The sequence below is a fragment of the Taudactylus pleione genome, unplaced genomic scaffold (assembly GCF_031769625.1).
Source record: "Taudactylus pleione unplaced genomic scaffold, aTauple2 ptg000709l, whole genome shotgun sequence".
Lineage (NCBI taxonomy): Eukaryota > Metazoa > Chordata > Amphibia > Anura > Myobatrachidae > Taudactylus > Taudactylus pleione.
This window is the reverse complement of record NW_028285111.1, coordinates 2,513,276-2,532,749: the sequence shown is the minus strand read 5'-3', so window position 1 is coordinate 2,532,749 and position 19,474 is coordinate 2,513,276. Positions and strand designations below refer to the sequence as shown.

The window sequence follows — 19,474 nt, the reverse complement described above, 5'->3', positions numbered from 1 at the left end:
GGCAAGGGAGCAGCAGCAGCAGCAATCTCCTCTGCCTGTGCAGGGGGTGCAATCAGTGCGATGGATCTGCCCCAGGCTGAGGGGCTCATAGCACCCCCCTCAGTGCAAAGAATTGTTTAACATTTTTTTGTAAGGGGTGCATGGCCGTACCTCCCACGATGAGGCCATGCCCCCCCGAGAGTACTGGGGCCCGGGTTTGGATAAGAGTAGGGAACACATTTCACTGGCTCCCAAGATATATAATAAGGTATATATTGCACACAATTATTTTGAAAATGTTGCTTAACTGTAGATATAGTTGAAAATAACCACCAAAGAGCAATGGTATATTTGGGCTGATGCAGAATAGAACATAGGCCTGTTTGCGTGGCAAATCTTGTGTGACGTTGCTCTATGCATACAAATTTACTTCCAATTCTGCATCAGTCCATGGTAGTCTGCAGAACATTGTTTTACCAATTCAAATTGTAATAATGTTGAAAACCACACAGAATTTGTTGGATTTGTGACAGAATGCGTTGAAAATATAACAAGATTTCCTAAAAACAATGTGATGCCACCCAGACCGTCAGTGTAAATAAATTGCAATGACTGGGCAAGAAAATGGTCAGGTGTTGACACAGAGTCAGATTTAGCATTAGACTCAGTTGGCCTGTGCCTATGGGCAATGCAGTCTGAGAGGTAATTTTTTTCATTGTGCTGCAAAGAAAATATAACTGAATCTAACTGAGGTTGTCAAATATTAAATTATACAAAGACACGAATATGGTCAGGAGTAGTGTCACTATGGAGCCCTATGACAGGGTTGTCAATATTAAATAATCTTCTATTTAAAAAAATGCATGGCTATCATAAGAGGGTGTATGGCAATATGGGTTGTGTGTCTACAGCAGGAATGGCCAAACTCGGTCCTCGAGAGCTACCAACAGTTCACGTTTTCCAGGTCACCCAGCAGGTGCACAGGTGTAGTCATTACTGACTCACACATTTTGAAAGATCCACAGGTGGAGCTAATTATTTCACTTGTGATACTGTGAGGAGACCTGGAAAACGTGAACTGTTGGTAGCTCTCGAGGACCGAGTTTGGCCACACCTGGTCTACAGGCTTTGGCCCCGGCTGACATTGAAGCGCAAAAAAATTCTAGTAGTGGACAGGAAGCTTGGCTGTTTAATATAGTACTTTTCCATGCCATAAAAATAGAGGGCTATACTTACCAAGCGGCGGCTTTTATAATTTAAGGCGGCACACGCATTCAGTATAAAGTATGCCAGGTTTTTACGCTGAATGTGAGTGTTGCTTTAAATTTTCAGGTCCAATCTGCTGAGAAGCAAATATAGAGCCTGATTCAGACCCGGTCGCAAGCGTTGAGTGCTCGCAACCGGGTCGATGGTGGCCCACAGCGCATGCGCACGACTGAGCCGACTCCGTCGTGCGCGTACGCAAGACCCGGCTAGCGACGGGCACTCCGTTCCTCCGAGTCTCGCACCAAAGGGGGCGAGCTGTCGTTGTTGAGTGGCAGCACGCCCTCTTTGGTGGGCGGGCCGGGGGGGTGGCTGCCCAAACGGAGGCATTCCCATGAGAACGCTTGTCAGTGGAGAGCTTCTGGCTCTGTTAGAGCCGAAACCTCTCTGGGGCTTGCGATGAACGAGACCCAAGGGTCTCGTCGCAAGCCCGATGGTTGCGATGGTCTTGACCATCGCGACCATCATCATGGCCGCTCGCTATAGCTGTGGGTGATCACCCACTGCTATGCGAGCGGCCGAGGGGCCGCTCCAAAAATAAAAAAGCCCGGCCCTGATTCAGAGCGAGCGCTCTGTCAGAGCGAGCGCTCTGTCAGAGCGAGCAGCTCTGAATCAGGCCCAGTGTCCAGAATCTCCAAAGTCACTATGTAACAAGATATACAGAAGACTTAGGCTAACAAGCATATAGTATTCTCTTTGCCAAATATACTTTGCCACAGTTGCATTCTGCTGAGTAACACAGTAATTTGGGGTTGAGGAAGTGAACTAAGGGGTGAAATGTTGAGGTTGTTGTTCACGAACAGCAAATCAGAGGTACTTTTTTTTCTAGTTTCTCTTCTTTACTTTCTTTTTCTATTTTCCCCTTTACACCAGCACAGTCAATTTAAATACAAAGTGATGCTGGGCAGTTTCTTAAAGGGCTTCCTGCCAGACAGAGCCATCTGTCTTACAATCAGCACATAAAGCCTTTAGTTATACAACAAGATGTTTGTTGATCCTTGAGTTGGCTATAAACAAAGCACAATTTAACTAGATTACCACTGCACTGCTAAATTGTTTAACTATATACATGGCCATTCAGTTAATTAAGGAGTAAGGAAGCAGCAAGCACACATGCACACACGCACACACACTATACCTGAAATAGCTGGCGTGTTTAAACTCAGTTTAAGATGATCATCGTAATCTATTTTCATATAGTTGAAAAAAATGCTTCTTATTCAAAAATACACAATAGATCCCTATGTGTTTTACAAGTTGAAACAATAAAATTGGTTCTGTATCTAAATCTTCACTTTATTTGTGAGACCAAAGATTGCACACACCATGGGCCTAATTAAGAGGTGCACGCTAACTGCACGCAATACCAATGTTCATGTAGTTGAGTGAATATTTGCTACTGTGCATGCACAAAATACTCTGAAAATCCCTACAACACTGTTGGGTATGGGACCAATGGTATCAGAAATGTCAAGGGAAAACCATGAGTGTTTCTGGGTGGTTACCGGTAGGTGGCCTGAAGTGAATGCAAAATATCTGTCATGTTGGTGTGCTATGGGAGTGCCGTGGGCATGTTAGTGAAAGCGGCTGCATCCTCAGATGCAGAGCCGCAGCCACAGAGGCCATGCTCAGATGCAGAGCTGCAGCCACAGAGGCCATGCTCAGATGCAGAGCCGCAGCCACAGAGGCCATGCTAAGATGCGGAGCCGCAGCCACAGAGGCCATGCTCAGATGGAGACACTGCACCTGCCGCATGATGGTATGCCGATGGGGGAGTGTCAGGAATCAATGGCGGTGTTACAGCATCCAGAGACGCTGAAGGTGAGCGTTTTAGTCCTTGCACAGTCAGATGCACACTAGTACACAAACAAAGGGCTGAAACAAGCATTTGCATATTATCTCCACAAACACACACACAAGCAGCTGCGTGTATCCCTGAATGTGACAATAAGCATACATCACATTCTCAACCTTTGGAGTGCATATCCCCAGGAGTACCTTATTAATGTCCAAAAGGTACTTCAGCCTTTCAGATTAAACTGTAAATAACAGGTGAATGTTTTGGTAAATAATAAAACTCATGGAATACATATGTTGTAATTACAAGCAATGACATGAAATTATAATACATATAAAAAGTAGCATTACCAGGTCCTAAAAAGAAGACCTGCAGCCAAAGTCTGCAAACAAGTGCAATGCTCCAATGGTCACTACACTCCCATCACATGCACATAGTAAACAATTATATTCAGCAAACAGTACAAAGTACAAAGTAAGGGGTACTGTTCAATTGTCCATACTGAGCTGTAGGAGAGCAAGTATTGCACATTTTATCCAACACATAGGTGGAGATTCAATTGAGCGCAAGGTTCCAGTGGATTGCGTGTTGTGTGGCTGCGCACTTTGTGGGTAATTACAGGAGGGATAACCTTGTTTTTGCCTGCGCCTGTATGGAGTGTGATCAAAAACTAGCAAGGTTTTACTCATACTTGCCTACCCTCACGATTCGGTCGGGAGCCTCCCAAAAATCGGGTGCAGCTCCTGGCCCCCCGGAAAGGCAGGCAAGCCTCCCGGGCACCAGTGACTCATCCACCCCCCATTGCACTTACTGTAAGAATCCCAGCCGCAGAGGGACTGGTGACGCGATTCGTGCTGAATCACATCAATGGGGCCCCGCCCCCTGCCACACAATGCCATTAATAATGGCATTTAGAGGGGGCGGAGCCACGATGACACGATGTCATGCCCCATGCTCTGCCCCCAAATAAGTGTCACCACTAAGCCATGCCCCCTTTTCACCGCGACCAGCCCCCCCGCCGAGAAAACCCGACAGCTCCCTTCAGGAAGGAGGAAGTGAAATGTCGGCATGTATGGTTTTACTGCCCCGATAACCCACTTTATAGCAGTGTGCGAGGTTCCAGCAGTACCTCATGGCTAATTAAATCTCTCCCAATCAGATTTTTAACTATTGTTTATCGAGTACATTCTATAAAATGATAGCTACAATATGATTGGTTGATAGAGGCAATGCTGCTACTAGTCCTCCTTAGACGTTTTGATAAAACTGCTGCATACTGTAGCCTGAAAAGTGTTGCTGTGCAGAAAAGCATACATACAGAATTAGGACAGACACTGATCCAGAAACGAACACTTACACAGTGCACAAACAGAAAATCCAGGCTTCAGGATTTTTTCAGTAAGTGGAAATACTTAGACATAATGCTTTCTCAGTCCATAAAAGCAATTATTAGATAGCAGCAACAGATGTTTCAGTGAAACTGTTAGCTGTCTAAATCATCTGACAGATGTCATTCAACAGCACTGGGAAATGGTGAATACGTGACCCCCAGCCACCTAGACAAGCCTGCCTCTGGACGAGCAGTGTTATAATGAATGTAATTGTCAACCATGAGTAGAGTCACGAACACATCTAAGGACTCACATAAACTCCCAATACACTGGGCATATATGCATATGACACTCAGGTCAGACACATGGTGCCAAGTCCTTATGACCCAACTGTAGTAAAGCTAATTTCTTTGACAGAAGAACATGCAAAAACACTGTTAGCGTAACACAATGATAAATGATTTTGAAAACACTACATTTCTTCTGTTCTATTTATTAAGTTCAATGAACAATAAACAAACTAAAAAGCACATCCACTGCCAATTACATTATAGCTGAAGAGAACATCATCAAAATTCCATCTTTATGCAGCTTTATTTATTCCTTATTAGTCATTAGTCAGTAGCTTTACAGACTATCAATCCAAGCTTCCGTAATAATATCCATGTACAGAGCTGAACATTGTTGTGACAGGAGAGGAAATAAATTAGTGGCTGTAAAGGAAGTCTTTGCTTTTGTTCTTTATCAGGTTGTAAAATATTCACAAACCTAAGCTACAATTTTAATAGGCATTGTGTGTTCTATATAACTACAGTATATTAATGCAATAATTACATGTTACAGGCTAACGCACTTCCAGGGCACTTTAATTAAATAAATAAAATAGTCCCAGGTCTGATTAATCTTTATAGAATAATTGTTGTGTGCCTGTTAGATATATGCCCTACCTGCTCCGACTACTGTGGGATTCTGTACCACCTGCCTTCCATCAAGTATTCTGTAAGAAGAACAACTGCAGGGTCCTTGGCATTCAACTCCTCTAACCAAGGCATTATTCTCCAATAATGCCTTACTCTAGAAGAATTATTATTTAAGTAACACACATTACTACAACAAATAAAAGCATATATAAATGCTTGAAAATTGTTTGTCCTCAATTGCAACACTAACTACAGAGTTTTACACTGCTTACGGAGCAACATCCGCATAGGTACTGTTCCTTAGGAGCTTTGAGGATTGGGTTTACATGGCCGTGCAGTTGCATACAAGCCTTATATCACATTGCATAATTCCAAACATTGCCTGGAGTGGCGTAAAGTCATTGGAATCTGGAGCCATGGAAATGTGTTCTCTGGAGTGATGAATTCGGCTTCACTATCTGGCACTCTGGTGGATGAATCTGGGATGGCAGATGCCATGAGAACACTTCCTGCCTATGATTACATACCGCCAAAGTTTGGTGGAGAAGGAAAAATGGCCTTAAGTTGTTTTTATTTTTTGGCCTGGGCCCATTGGTTGCAGTGAAGGGAAATCTTAATGCTGTAGCATAACATTACATGCTTTGTGGCAACAGCTTGGGTGAGGCCCTTTCCTGTTTCAACATAACAATGTCTCCATGCACAAAGTGAGGGCCATAAAAAATTATGCAGAGAGCCCATACCTTAATCCCACGGAATACCTGAGGGGTGAAGTGAACATCAAGGCCCAACTTGTAACTTGTAAGAGAATGGATGTGAATTCACATTGGCATGTTTTAACATTTAGTGGAAAGCCTTCCCAGGAGTGTGGAAACTAATCTAGCAGTAAAGGGGTGACCAACTGCATATTAATGCACATGGCATTGTAATGAGATTTACATATGGGTAGTATGTTCTGATGTCCACATATGTTTGGTCATATAGTGTTGTAATGTGAGGACTTTTTTTTCTTGTCAATAGAAATGAGTACAAAACTGTTGCAGAAAATATTTACCTCATTTGGTCACAAAATGTTGCATGCTTTGCAGTTGGAGTTAGTCTATAGGTGTTCCCCGTACTACCTCAACCAAACCACAAAGTAGAATTAATTGACAACCATAACTCCAGTTTTATTCAAACAGACATGTTTCCCTCCTTTTAGATCTGAAAGTTGTGGTAGGAGAGGATATATAGATAATAGATTTGCAGTGGTGACACAGCGGAGTATGCTGAGTCTTTCCTGTAGTGTAAGCAGTCTATCTGACAAGACACTCAGGGGCACATTCTTCCTATAAGGAGGATGGAGCTGAAGATGCGTGGAGACACCGTGCATGTGCAGTATTGCATTCAGGCTGGCCAGGTCAGAGGTCGGCACTATAGGGTTCCAGCAGCACAGAAGAGGAGACAAAGTGCCATCGGAATGGTGGCACTTCGCAACCAATCAATAACCCATATAGGTGTGCAGGAAAACTGGTGATGTAGAGTACAATATTCTACTGCAATGTGCAAACATCACAGCTGCACATTGCACATAGTTAAATACGGACCATAGAATGTTCACCAATGGTGCCATAGTATGATTATTATTAATATTGCAGGGTTGCATTATATTAATATTATGATATAAATCAGTTAGTGAGTATTGAAAGATGGGTAAGCAATTGTTTAAGAGTGAGTTTATAAAGTTAGCATCTGTTGTCATGTTATCTTTATTCCCAATTGTAACTGCATACATTTCTGTACTTCCATGTTGTCAACCACCTATCACTATCATTCACAAACCCTTTATTCTTTTTCTCCTTATTAATACATTTATCTAGGCAATTTTTAATAATAGCTTGTTGCAAGATAGAACACCCATCTTTCCCATCTTGCAAGCTTCAGACTCTGGAGAAGGAACAATGCCCGAAGTCAGAGGTGAGAAATATCATTTACATTCCGTGTTCATCACCCCCAGCTACAGTGCGAATGTTATCCATGCATAACAAAAAGATATGTTACATATTCACCACCAAGCAATGATGGGACAATACCCTAGCTTACAAAGAATGAGCGTAGTGCCACAAAATCTTCTTGTATTGCCTCTCTTTATAAACATAAACATAAATATAAATATAAGCCTACACAGGACACTGGTGATTCAAATCTTACCTCCAAAAAAATATTGACTTCCAGTTCGGAATTGAAGAGGACTATTTGTTTTGACAGATGAAGCTTCATCCCCATCAATAGTTAACATAGCAGCATTCTCCTCAGCTGTAAATCGTACTTCGTGCCATTGTCCATCATTAAGGCCGGAACCTGCAAAGAAGAAAACAATTGAGATTTACAAAATATGAACCACACTTTATTAAGGAATGATGTTATTGTATTGGAGTTGACTTCATTTGAACTTTAATATCAACCTGTACGATAAGTGACTTATTTATATTCTTAAAACTCTATTAAACGATATTCCTGGCTTTGGTGATTTTTTGGTGTTTTTCCAAATCGTACACAAAGTGGTTGTACAGTAGTTGTGGGCAGCCGCAAAAGCCAGATTTACTACGTTATGATAATGTGAGTAGCCATTCAACTAATGCGGGTGTTCATGCGCCAGCCAGCAGAAAGCCGTGCCACCTACTTTATGGCAGCTACTGCAACATTCATCATTAATATCTGCATTTACTGTACACCAGCCCATGCTAGGTGCAAGAGATATGCCAGGAAGAGGCTTTACTTCCCTGTACACATGACTCTGAATTGTACAGAGTTTTTGATACATGCCCATGACATGCCCACGCCACTCTTATGACACTCCCGCAATCCTTTGACTGCACAGTTTACATCCCAAAACGCTATTTCATGGAAAGACAAATCCATTCAGGTTCCGTCTGACTCAGAATAGGATGAACATATGCAAAAATTTGTAAATTCGCTTCTCCACATGCGCTGTATGAGAACACTCACCATTTGCACCCATGAACATACTGTAGATCCACCTGACGCAGAATCAGGCCATTCCATGCTAATAATTTCTGAATTATTTCAAGGGCAAAATATTTTATGTTGCCTTTAAAAATGTTAGCTGATTTTAATAATTTGTTCTGTACATATTATACCTAAACTTCAATGATGTACTTGCAGGTGTTATATAAATACAGTAGATTGAACATCATGACTAAAGAAAAGATGATGGGATAAGAACTTTACAGCAAAATCAAGCTCATTAATTTGACAAATTTACAAGAATAGCCAGGAGAGGGCAGTTTCATGTAGACCAAGGGAGTGAAGGATTTGCATCAGGAGAGGGTGGTCCACAGTGTCCAAAGAAGCAGAAAGGTCAAGGAGTATGAGCAGAGAGTAGTGGCCCTTGGATTTGACAGCAAGGAGGTCATTGATTACTTTTGTGAGGGCAGTATCAGTGGAGTGGAAAGAACTGAAGCCAGACTGAGAAGGGTCAAGGAGAGAGTGGGAGGAAATAAAGGAGGTAAGGTTGTTTTAAACAGTATGCTCTAGGAGTTTGGAGGCAAAATGGAGGAGAGAGATGGGTCAGTAGTTGGAGAGAGTGTTAGGATCAAGGGTAGGTTTTTAAGAATGGGGGAGAAAAGGGCATGTTTGAATGCAGAAGGGACAGGGCCAGATGAAAGGGAAAGATTGAGGAGGTAGGCAAGATGGGAACGGGCACAAGAAGCGAGGTAGCAGAGGAGGTGTGAAGGGATAGGGTCAAGGGGGAGTTGTAAGGGGGGGGGCAGATGAGCATCATGACTTTCTCTCCAGATACAGGGGAGAAGGATGTCAGAGTTGGTAAAATGGATGGGGAGGGATGATCCAGGAAAGGAGGAGATGGAGTGCTGGAGGACTGGTGGGATATTATGTCCTGATGTATGGAATACATTTTAGATGTAGAGTAAGTAGCAAAGTCAAAGGCAGAGAGCAAGGAGAGGAGGGGGTGGGTGGGTAGAGGAGGGAGTTGAAGGTGGGGAAGAGAAACCCGGGGATTTGAGGACTGGGAGGAGATTAGGTTCTTGAAATATGACTGTTTAGAGATGGAAAGGGCACCACTGTAAGATGAGAGCATAAATTTTAAATGGAGAAAATCTGCCTGCGAGCGTGATCTTCTCCACTGTTGCTCGGCGATTCATGAACACTTTTGAAGGTATCTGGTGCATTTGGAATGCCAGTGTTGAGGTGTGGATCTGCGGGGTGAGTAGTCAGCGCCAAAGCAGCAGAGTCAAGAGCAGATGTAAGGGAGGCATTGTATAGGGAAGCAGCTTTTTCGGGCAGGAGAAAGAGTGGATAGGGGAGAGACGTGAATCAAGCAGGGAAGAAAAATAAATTGTGTTGATAGCCTCAATGTTACGCTTAGTGATGGTGGCCTTAGGAGGTAGAGGAGGGGAAGGAAAGAGGGATAAGTTAAAAGAGAGAAGGTGAGGATTAGAGAAGGGGAATGAGGAATTGGAGTAATCAGAAATATTACAACGGTGAGTGAATACCAGACCAAGTGAATTCCCACTCACATGGGAGGGTGAGGAGGTCCATTGGGAGAAACCAAATGAAGATGTGAGGGTAAGGAGTTTGGAGGCAGAGGATTCTGTGGGGATATCAATTGAATTACTGAAGTCACCTAGGATAAAGGAGGGAAGGTCTGAGGAGAGAAAGTGAGGGAGCCAACAAGCAAAGTTGTCAAGGAATTTGGAGGGAGAGCCAGGGGGACGGTAAATGACAGCTACTCGCAGATGTACTGGTTGAAAAAGGCATATAGCATGAACCTCAAATGTAGAGAATGTAAGGGATGGTACAGAGGGTATGAGTTGGTAGGATTAACCAGGGGATAAAAGAACCCCAATACCACCACCATGGTGACCCCTGGGCCGAGGGGTGTGAGAGAAGGTGAGGCCCCAAGAAAAGAGAGCAGCAAGAGAAGTGTGTCAGAGGGTGAAATCTAGGTTTCGGTAATGGATAGGCGATGCAAGCTGTTGGAGATGAAAAGTCATGGGTGGGAACCAATTTATTTCAGATTGATCTGGCATTCCAGAGGGCACAGGGTAGAGGGACAGATGTGAATGAGAGATGTGAATGAGATTATCAGGGTTGCTGTAATGAGAAGGTGAGCTTCATTTGGGGGACTGATAAATAGAGTGGAGAGATTGTGCGGGCACCAGTGCTGGGAAGGGAACCTGTAGGCAGTGGGCAGGGAGGGATTGTAACGAGATGTGGATGGAGGTGGGGTGAGGTGACATGGAGAGGAGGGTTGGAGAAGGGATTATTATTATTATTATTATTATTTATTTATATGGTGCCACAAGTGTTACGCAGTGCCTTACAAAATATATAAACAAATATGTGACTAAAGACTTACAGTACAATACAATAGAATGCAGGACAAGGACATGGATGATATACATTGCTACATTAGTGACCAAAACACCCACATAAGCAGCAGAGCTTAAGCAACCAAGTGTTAGGTGCCCTAGTGGGAAGTAAGAAGTAGATGAAAGTAAAGTAAGGAGAAGCACAAGAGAGTAGAGGGCCCTGCTCATTAGAGCTTACTGTACATTTTAAAGGGGAAGGGCAGACAAACAGGTGAGATACAGGTGGGGTAGATGGGGAGGAAGGCACATATAATAATCATTTTATTTATATAGCGCTTTTCTCCCTTAGGACTCGAGGTTGCTTTAAAGACATCAGAAAACATGGTACATAGGGCCTGATTCAGAGCTGAACGCTCTGACCAGAGCACTCGCTCTGAATCAGGGCCCTCCTACCTTTTTTTGGAGCGTCCTCATGGACGCTCGCATAGCTGTGGGTTACCACCCACAGCTTATGCGAGCGTCCATGATGATGGTCGCGATGGTCTTGACCATCGTGACCATCGGGCTTGCGATGAGACCCTGTGGTAGGGTCTCGCTGCTGCAAGCCCTGGAGTGATTTTGGCTCTATCAGAGCCAAAATCACTCCCACTGACATCACTAGTGATGTCAGTGGGGCTGGCTTCAGACGGTAGGCGTTCCCATGGGAATGCCTCCATCTGGCAGGCACGCCCCCGGCACGCCCACCAAAGGGGACATGCTGTCAATCAACATCGACAGGACGCCCCCTTTGGTGCGAGACCCAGAGCGATGGAGAGCCCATCGCTCGCTGGGTCTCGCGCATGTGCACGACGGAGCTCCCTCCGTCGTGCGCATGCGCAGTGGGGGAACATCAACCCACTTGCGAGCATACTGTCGCTCACGAGCGGGTCTGAATGACCCCCATTGTACAAGGATTTGGTGTTGCAAAAAATAGAAAACCACACAGAGATAATTAAAATCAACCGAAACCTAGATAGCACAATAAGCATGTTGCAGGGTTGGTGCAGACATTTTGGGAAGTAACTTCCATGGGTTATATATTTCACCCACAAAAGGTACCAAATAAGGCAGCCATCTTGGGCACACTCTGTAGGATTACCCTGGGTGGAATAGGCTACGCCTAGAAGAAATTACACAAAATGGGTGTGAATGCAATGGGGTAGTAGGACCATGGTGGGGTAGAAGTGAAGTAATGGCAGAGGAAAGGGAAAAAGGCAGACAGAAAAGAGGAGATAAGAGAAGGAGGAGGTGGAGGAAACAAGTGGGAAAGGATAAAGGTGGAAGAAGGGGGCAGAACAGTGGATTGAATACACTAGTGACATTGTGACATTTATGGGCAGAAGGGAAATAACTATTCCCACTCTCACACTGACGACTTGGTTTGAAACAATCAATGTGAATCTTAGCACCATTAATTAGAGATAAGCAGTTCGGTTTTGCTGAAGTCAAAATTCAACAATGATTTAGTACCAAAACACACGGGTCCTAAAATAGTTATTATTAAGTGTATTCTGTTGTCTGCTGTTATAACTATTTTAGACTAATGTGGGCCTCACATGAAGCAGTTTGATCCAATAATTTGGTATTAAGTGTTATTATTTCTGTTATTAGGCTGACATACAGCAGCCCCATGCATGTCATTAGTACCATTTTCAATTTTACTTATAAAGAATATTTATTTGCTGTACATTAGAAAAATAATGCATGATAAACTTATCATAATACAAAACTATTAGGTGGTGAGCACCCTGTCTACAAGAGCTTACGATCTACAGTAAGAGCAATGAAGAGAATCAGATACAAGAAAAGAGAGCATATAATAAGGTACAATAGGATGGAGAGATTGTCAGCAGTGAGCAAAAATAAAGAGTTTAGGCTTGAACTACTGTAGCTAGTTTAAAAGTGTGTTTGTCAGAAGTGGTACATTTTGAGAAAGCACTAAGTGACTGAAGGTTGCGACTGATTGACCAACAAACATTCAGATATAAAATAAGACAATTGTTCATAAATATGTCTTAGAATCGGATAACATCAGCATTTATGCACCAATTACACTGCCCCTTGTTACTATTTCTGTGACCAAACGGAACAAACTTGGTCATGTGTAATTTGAGTTGGAGGAACGGCTCTGCCTGGGTGTGGATATAATAAGAAAGGTTATATGATTGTGTCTTTCAGTAATTTAAATACATAACATCTATTGAGCCTATGAAGTGCAACTTCCACAATAATTATTTTTTAATTTCCAATATCTTCTGTTCAGTAAGTCTCATGAGCATTTATAAATTAATTTCAAAATGTTATTAGTTGATATTTTATACATTTGTTTTTAAGCTTAAAGTTCCATTTTATTTGAGCCATCTACACAATTGCAAAACAACTTTCAATCACCAAAAATCTTAAATTACTAAAGTAAACAAATAATTTTTCTCATTGTTTTTTTCTGCACAATAATAATTATATGTCACTCTCTAAACTTTCTCAACTGAATTGTTTTTTTTTTTTTTATTACTTTCTTCCACTAATTTACTTCTGTACTCAAAATGTTTGATTTGATGATGACTAAGACTGTCCCTCTGTTTAAAGATTAATAAAATGAAATGTGGCAATTGCTGTGTTGGCCACATCACGTAAAAATAAGGTATTTATGCCCATTTGCTGAGTACACACTATACAATGTGTGTACCCAGCGACAGCACGTTGCAATGGAATGGTATATATTTAGCCAGCTGTTCACACTACACGATCCAGTGTATGACCTCATAATATATTGTTCCATGCTGCATTTAGCAGCATGGCATCGTTCATTGCATCTTTCCGAATGCTGTGCAGCACAGCAGGTAGGACAAATTGATGAACGACTGCAATGCACGCATGGTTGGATATAGACACTATACGATCCACAAAATATATCATTATGATCCATGTGACAATGATATACAGTGTTGCTAGACGGATCACAAAGTGGGTCTGATTCAGAGATGGACGGATTTGTAGAGCCGCACACAAGTGACATGCTGCCGTTTCCAGGAACAGCGACCAGGCACACCCCCCAAATGAGCTGCGGCTTTCTAGGTCTGTGGGCAAGATCGCAGGAGCCATTTTGCACTCTGGTCTTCACTAATAGCATATGCTCCAGGTTTACATCAGTCCTACTTACAACCATATTGTCACAAATCGTGGTCTTAGCCGCCCATACAGGGTTAAACATTCATTAATTGTGGTGTCTAAAACCTCCAACAGACTATCCCAGTGATTGCCGCTCACCAGGCAGCTCACCTGGTCAGCCAGACCAATCACCTGTTACCACTCCCTATATATTTCCAGGCCTAGGAAAGACTCATGGCCTGAACAACCATGTTCCTTCCTGAGGATCATTCCAGGCTCAGTGTCTCCTCAGTTTTCAGAGCTTTCTGCTGTGAATACTCTACTTGCTGAAACTTTCAGTGCTGCGGCTTCCATGCCGCATACAGATACCCACTGGTTCAGTTTACCATCACTGCTGTATACCATCTCATTGCCATGGCTTCCACACCGCACACAGACCACTTGCTGTTGTCTTCATTCAATCTACTGCTGTGTATCATCTCTCAGCGCCGCTGCCTCCACGACGCACACAGACAGATTATCATTGTCTGCATTTCATCTACTGCTGTGTATCATCTCTCAGCGCTGCGGCTCCCACGCTGCACACAGACCGCTTCCAACTCCAGTTCCAGTTCTGCCAGTGTACCTGTGGTACATACCATCTGCTGTTGTCACACATCTTATCACCTGCGTGGATTCCACTCTGCGTTGTGCAGACATCATCTGGACTGTGTTGCAAGTATCACTACACTCTGTGGCTATAGTGGGTTACTGCATAATCTACTGTAGGTTGACTATTTTGGTTATCCTGTACTGTGTGCTCTTGTCTTGGGCTGACAGTCAGCGTTGGGGTTCCAGGTCTGGAGGGCATGATCGGTTCACAGTCTTTTAGCTGCGAGGTGTTCAGTACTGTGTGTGCCTGAAGTGTCTCTATCCTATGTTTCCCTTTCGGATTATGGTCCAGGTCTTGCGTCAGAGCTGTACCAGGGATATGGCTTCATTAGGTCTTCCCTGGTTACATACAGTAAGACTCCGATTCCTGGCTTGGTTCCCAGGTCCAGACTGTCAGTACTATACTGCTTTGAGTTCAGGTTCTTCTTGTCACTGGAGTAGTTATATGGCCTGATTGGTCCTTGGACCATAAGGTGAGAGGCTGCCCGGTGACTTGGGTTCCTGTTCCAATTCTAGTATCCTTGCATTGCTCCAGTACGTGATTCCTAGTGTCTCTAGCCTGCCAGTACCTGTATTTCCTATGAGTTGTGGTATCTTGAAGCCTCCCCGTTTCCTGCACTCCCCAGTTAATACCCTGGACCCCTTGCCAGATCTACACAATACCAGAACTGTGACACATATACACCCAACCAAGCATACCGCAGGAATATAAATTATAACTGTAGCTGCATACACACACAACGATTTAGTAAATGAACAATTTTAGTAAATGATTTTCATTCATTTTTTCAAGGGAAAAATGAATGAAAATCATTTACTAAAATCGTTCATTTACTAAATGTAATGAACAATTTTTAGGAAATACAAACGATTTTTGCATATCCCCTTACTGAAAATCGTTGAGTTGGTCAGTCTGACTGAACTACAAACTACAAACATGAACGCGCATCAACGATAATCATTCATCGTTTTAACTCAGAAAGTGAACGATTTTTTCAATGATTGAACGATAAACTAAATCGTTATCGATAATTGTTCAAAAAATCGTTGTGTGTATATGCACCTTATGTGATTTGTTTTCTTCAGAAAATGTATTTCATTTGTATGGGATACCATTTGTCAAGAAGTTCATTTGTCTACATAAATAAGTAGATTCTATAATGTAACAAAACAATGATTTTATAACACAATATTTGTTTTTGTTAGACAAATTTGAAATACAAACTTCTTTCCCATTCTTGCGCTGGGACAACTAGCTTCCACCGCATTTTACACTTTAGTACATCCCGCCCTTTATAAGTTCTCCAGTTGCACTTTATGAGATTGCACATCATAATATAACCTAACAGGTGAACTACAATGAAATGTGGGTTTACAGACTGGTATGAAAGTTATCAGCAGGGAGCTGAGAAGTAATGTATGCAGTGTCTGCATAAATCTAGATCAATACTGAAATCACCAGCTAGAAATGCAGAAAAACGATTTGCTATTATTGATCATTATTCACTATTAATTACAATTATGGATCATAAAGGAGTGGCCGGCAGGTTCAATAATTAATTTTAACTGAAAAAAATCCTTTAAAGTTTTTGAGAAGCTATTTCTGCTGTACATAAAAATAGAATGTTGGTGATATATGTCTGTCAATCCATTCAGTCAATCAAAAACGAAGTTCAGCTGGTGGTCACTTCACAAAGCTAATTTTTTGTTGGTACTAAACTGATTTTGCTGCGTTATGATTTTGCTGTGTGTTACAAGCTCAGGCTTTGTCCTTCTTAATTCTATCTCGGGCAATAAATATGTTGCTAAGAAATAATTTTTGGTTACAAAACCAATTTTGCTGAGCATCCATTTATCAGGATATCATAGCACATGTTGTTTTTAGAACTGAATTTAAATAGTACAAACTTGTAGTGAAAGAAGAACTATGGAATCTGGAATAAAAAAGCATACAGTATAAGAGGAATGCCATAATATTAAACTTTTTTGTTATTTAATTATCTATAGTTACAGTATTTTGAATACAGATAAATGTAAGAAATTATAACGTGATCCCGAGGAAATAATGTTAGAAAACAAAATAAGTGTAGCGGGTAGAAAAACACCTGTCACAATGATGTACAATTAGGGAAGCTTAATGATTTATTTCATTGGTTTGTTCAGAGGAGGAAAAAAGATCACGTGTATAAAGTAACTGCTAATTGGACAGCCCCTTACAGAACATATGCATGGGTAATATTAAAATAAATCAAATGGCCTGTAATTTTTTTTTTTATAGTTGCCATGATTGTAAATGTGTGTTGTACTTTATTATCAATTCGTATTCTGTGTATGAAACTAAATGCTCATATTCACCTGTATGCAGAGTATACACATATATGTGATTGGCGGCCATATCATACACTTGGTTTACTACATACCCATCATCATAATAAGGGCACAGTTATACCAACCCTATCCTTGGTGCAAAAGATATATCTGAAAATTTGGGTTTTTATTTACACTTATTTGCCCACGCTGCATAGCCTGCAACCAGCAGCGGCTCCTACCTTTTATTACCAGGAGCTCTGTCGGTCCGAAATGTGGGGATACAGTACATGGGATCATGATACCACACATGAACACAAATCAATAACCAGGCTTCTAGGGACTACAGACCCTATATGCCAGATAGAGCTGACGTTATAGCAGGGGAGCGGCTTCCCATTGGAAGCACTCTCTCTGCTAATTTCAGTCCTGACTGGCAGCCTGCCTGGCTGAGATTAGCAGGGGGCGCTTCCAATGGGAAGCCACTGCCTCTGCTAGGCAGGTCCTGCGGATGGTGTATTTTACTGGGGAAGGGGCTGCAGTTCTGAAGCTTCTAGGTAAAATCCACCACTGCCTTGCTGCCTCTGGACATTGCCTATGTAGAACAACCTGTAGAAGCCCTGTTAAGCCACTTCAGTTGCAAATGGAGATGTGACTGAAATGCGTATTAATTACTCTGCATTGTCTATATCTGTCATTTGTGTTCTTCATTTATAATTGGTGTCTGATTTACCAACTTAATTATGACATTTGTTATTGCTTTAAATAGTGTATTGAGCCATATTACTAGAAATATGCTGTCTTGTCCCCAAAGTTTTTCTCTATGACATTTCTGTCCGGAACATTGTAACATCATTTCTATTTGCCCCTTTCTTGAATTTTACAAAGACTTTGCCATTGGTGGGGTCAAATTATAATCCAGCACTTTCCCAGATGGAAGAGATTTCCAGTAAAATGTTTGGTCAAATTAACAAAGATCGTCTCTCCCAACGTCTTTAACAACCTAAAAACAGCAGTGTTACATTGAATGATGAAGCAGCTGCAGAGTGAGTCTCCTGCATGCATGCACGACACAATGACATTCCAAAATATTGATAATTTTCCACTGGTGATCGCCTGTCATTGATACGCTGGTGCCAATCCTGCATTGATGCATGCTAACCAGAGCACACCACAAAAACACACATAACAAACAAAATATGAATACATGTAGCTCTGCATCAGCCATTAAATGTTCAACAAAATGTGAAAGAAAGGATTTTTTAGCAAAGAGAATCCATATTGTCAGCATTGGGACTCACGCAGGATAATTTAGTGAGGGCCTGAAGATGTAACTGCAGGCTATGGAGATTTGTGCATACACAGAGATCCGTCAATTTTAGATGGATGTCTTGCACCATGGATGAAGGATAATGATGATAATGATGATGTCTATGGAACTAAGTGTACAGATAAGGGTGGTTCGGCCACATACTGTAGATGTAAAATAAATTGCTCCAGCCCTATGCTATGTGCAGAATCTCCATCAGAGTAAGGCCTCCAATGTGAGTGATTGTGCATCTGAGTACACAACCAGTTATGCGACACACCTGTGAAACTTGATAAGATGCCTATAAATCTGTGTGTCTCAAAAGTCACTTCCCAGTTACTGCCCAGGAATGCCCACTACATTTCCAGTATATTTCAAACACTGTGGGCCTGATTCATAGTTGCACATTGTGTTTAAGCTGCACGCGAACAGCCAATGTTTTCAAAATTCCTATGCAGCCGAGTCGACTGCGCATGTGTCCCGATGGTTATTTACCAGGAGCAGCAGAATGAATTTGGATGTATAGAGAGGCAAATTCGGTGGGCTTCGGTTTCGTGGTGGCTAGCCCAACGCCGGCATGTCGCAGGCAGCGAATGCATCTTAATAAGTCTTTGCATTGACCAGTGGCCAGGTTTAGATGAAGAAATTACACCTGACATAGGATTGGTGCAATCTCCGATAGTGCGATTGATGCATCCGAAGGTGCTTCTTTTTATGCATAGCAGAAGATTAGTGCCACAACTCGTGGCTGTCTATGTACAAATCCTATCAGCTGCAGCATTAGCATAAATATCAGAGTCACATTGCGGCAAAAGATAGCATCCACCAGGCAATGGGCGTCTCAATTGGCACTATGACTTTGTGCGTACACACCATCTAATGCATGAACTGTGTGAGTGTTTAGGGAGTTTTGGGTATGTGCAATAGCAAAAAAAAAAAAAATTTTTCAGGTGAACTTCAGGATTGTATGCGACTAAGCATCAAGCCCTTAAGGTGCCTACACATGGTACGATGTGTAGGCACCAATGCAACCGACGATCTCAGGGCCGACATATCGGGTGGTCCCTACACATGGGGCGATCCGGTGCCCGACAGTCCGATATGCCGCCCCCCCCCGCATAGCGCTGCATGTGATCGTCAGTCGCTTCACCTGAACTTTTGAACATGCAGAAAGATCAGTCAAAGCGACTGACGACCCCACGGGAGCGCACAATGCATGATATCATGCATACACATGGAATGATATTGCCGTTTGGTCGCTCCGATGCATCGGATTTTTAACAATATTGGCCCTCATTCAGAGCCGCTCGTTAGCGGCAGTACGCTCGTTCCGAGCGATGTTTGCACATCTGCGCATGCGTACGCTTTTTAGTACGCATGCGCGAACCAGTCAGTGCGGCCGAAAATCGTTTGTACGCTATATAGCGAGTGCCTGCTAT

General features: G+C 42.5%; 1 protein-coding gene across 1 annotated transcript in view; it reads right to left on the bottom strand.

The window, feature by feature from the left end:
• The window catches only part of LOC148477523 (contactin-associated protein-like 2), a 1,966,667-nt gene that overhangs the window by 797,054 nt on the left and 1,150,139 nt on the right, over positions 1-19,474 (bottom strand). The window contains exon 9 of the mRNA XM_088456633.1: positions 7,479-7,628. Within this exon, the coding sequence (XP_088312759.1) occupies positions 7,479-7,628 (150 nt within the window). The remainder of the gene's footprint in view (positions 1-7,478; positions 7,629-19,474) is intronic.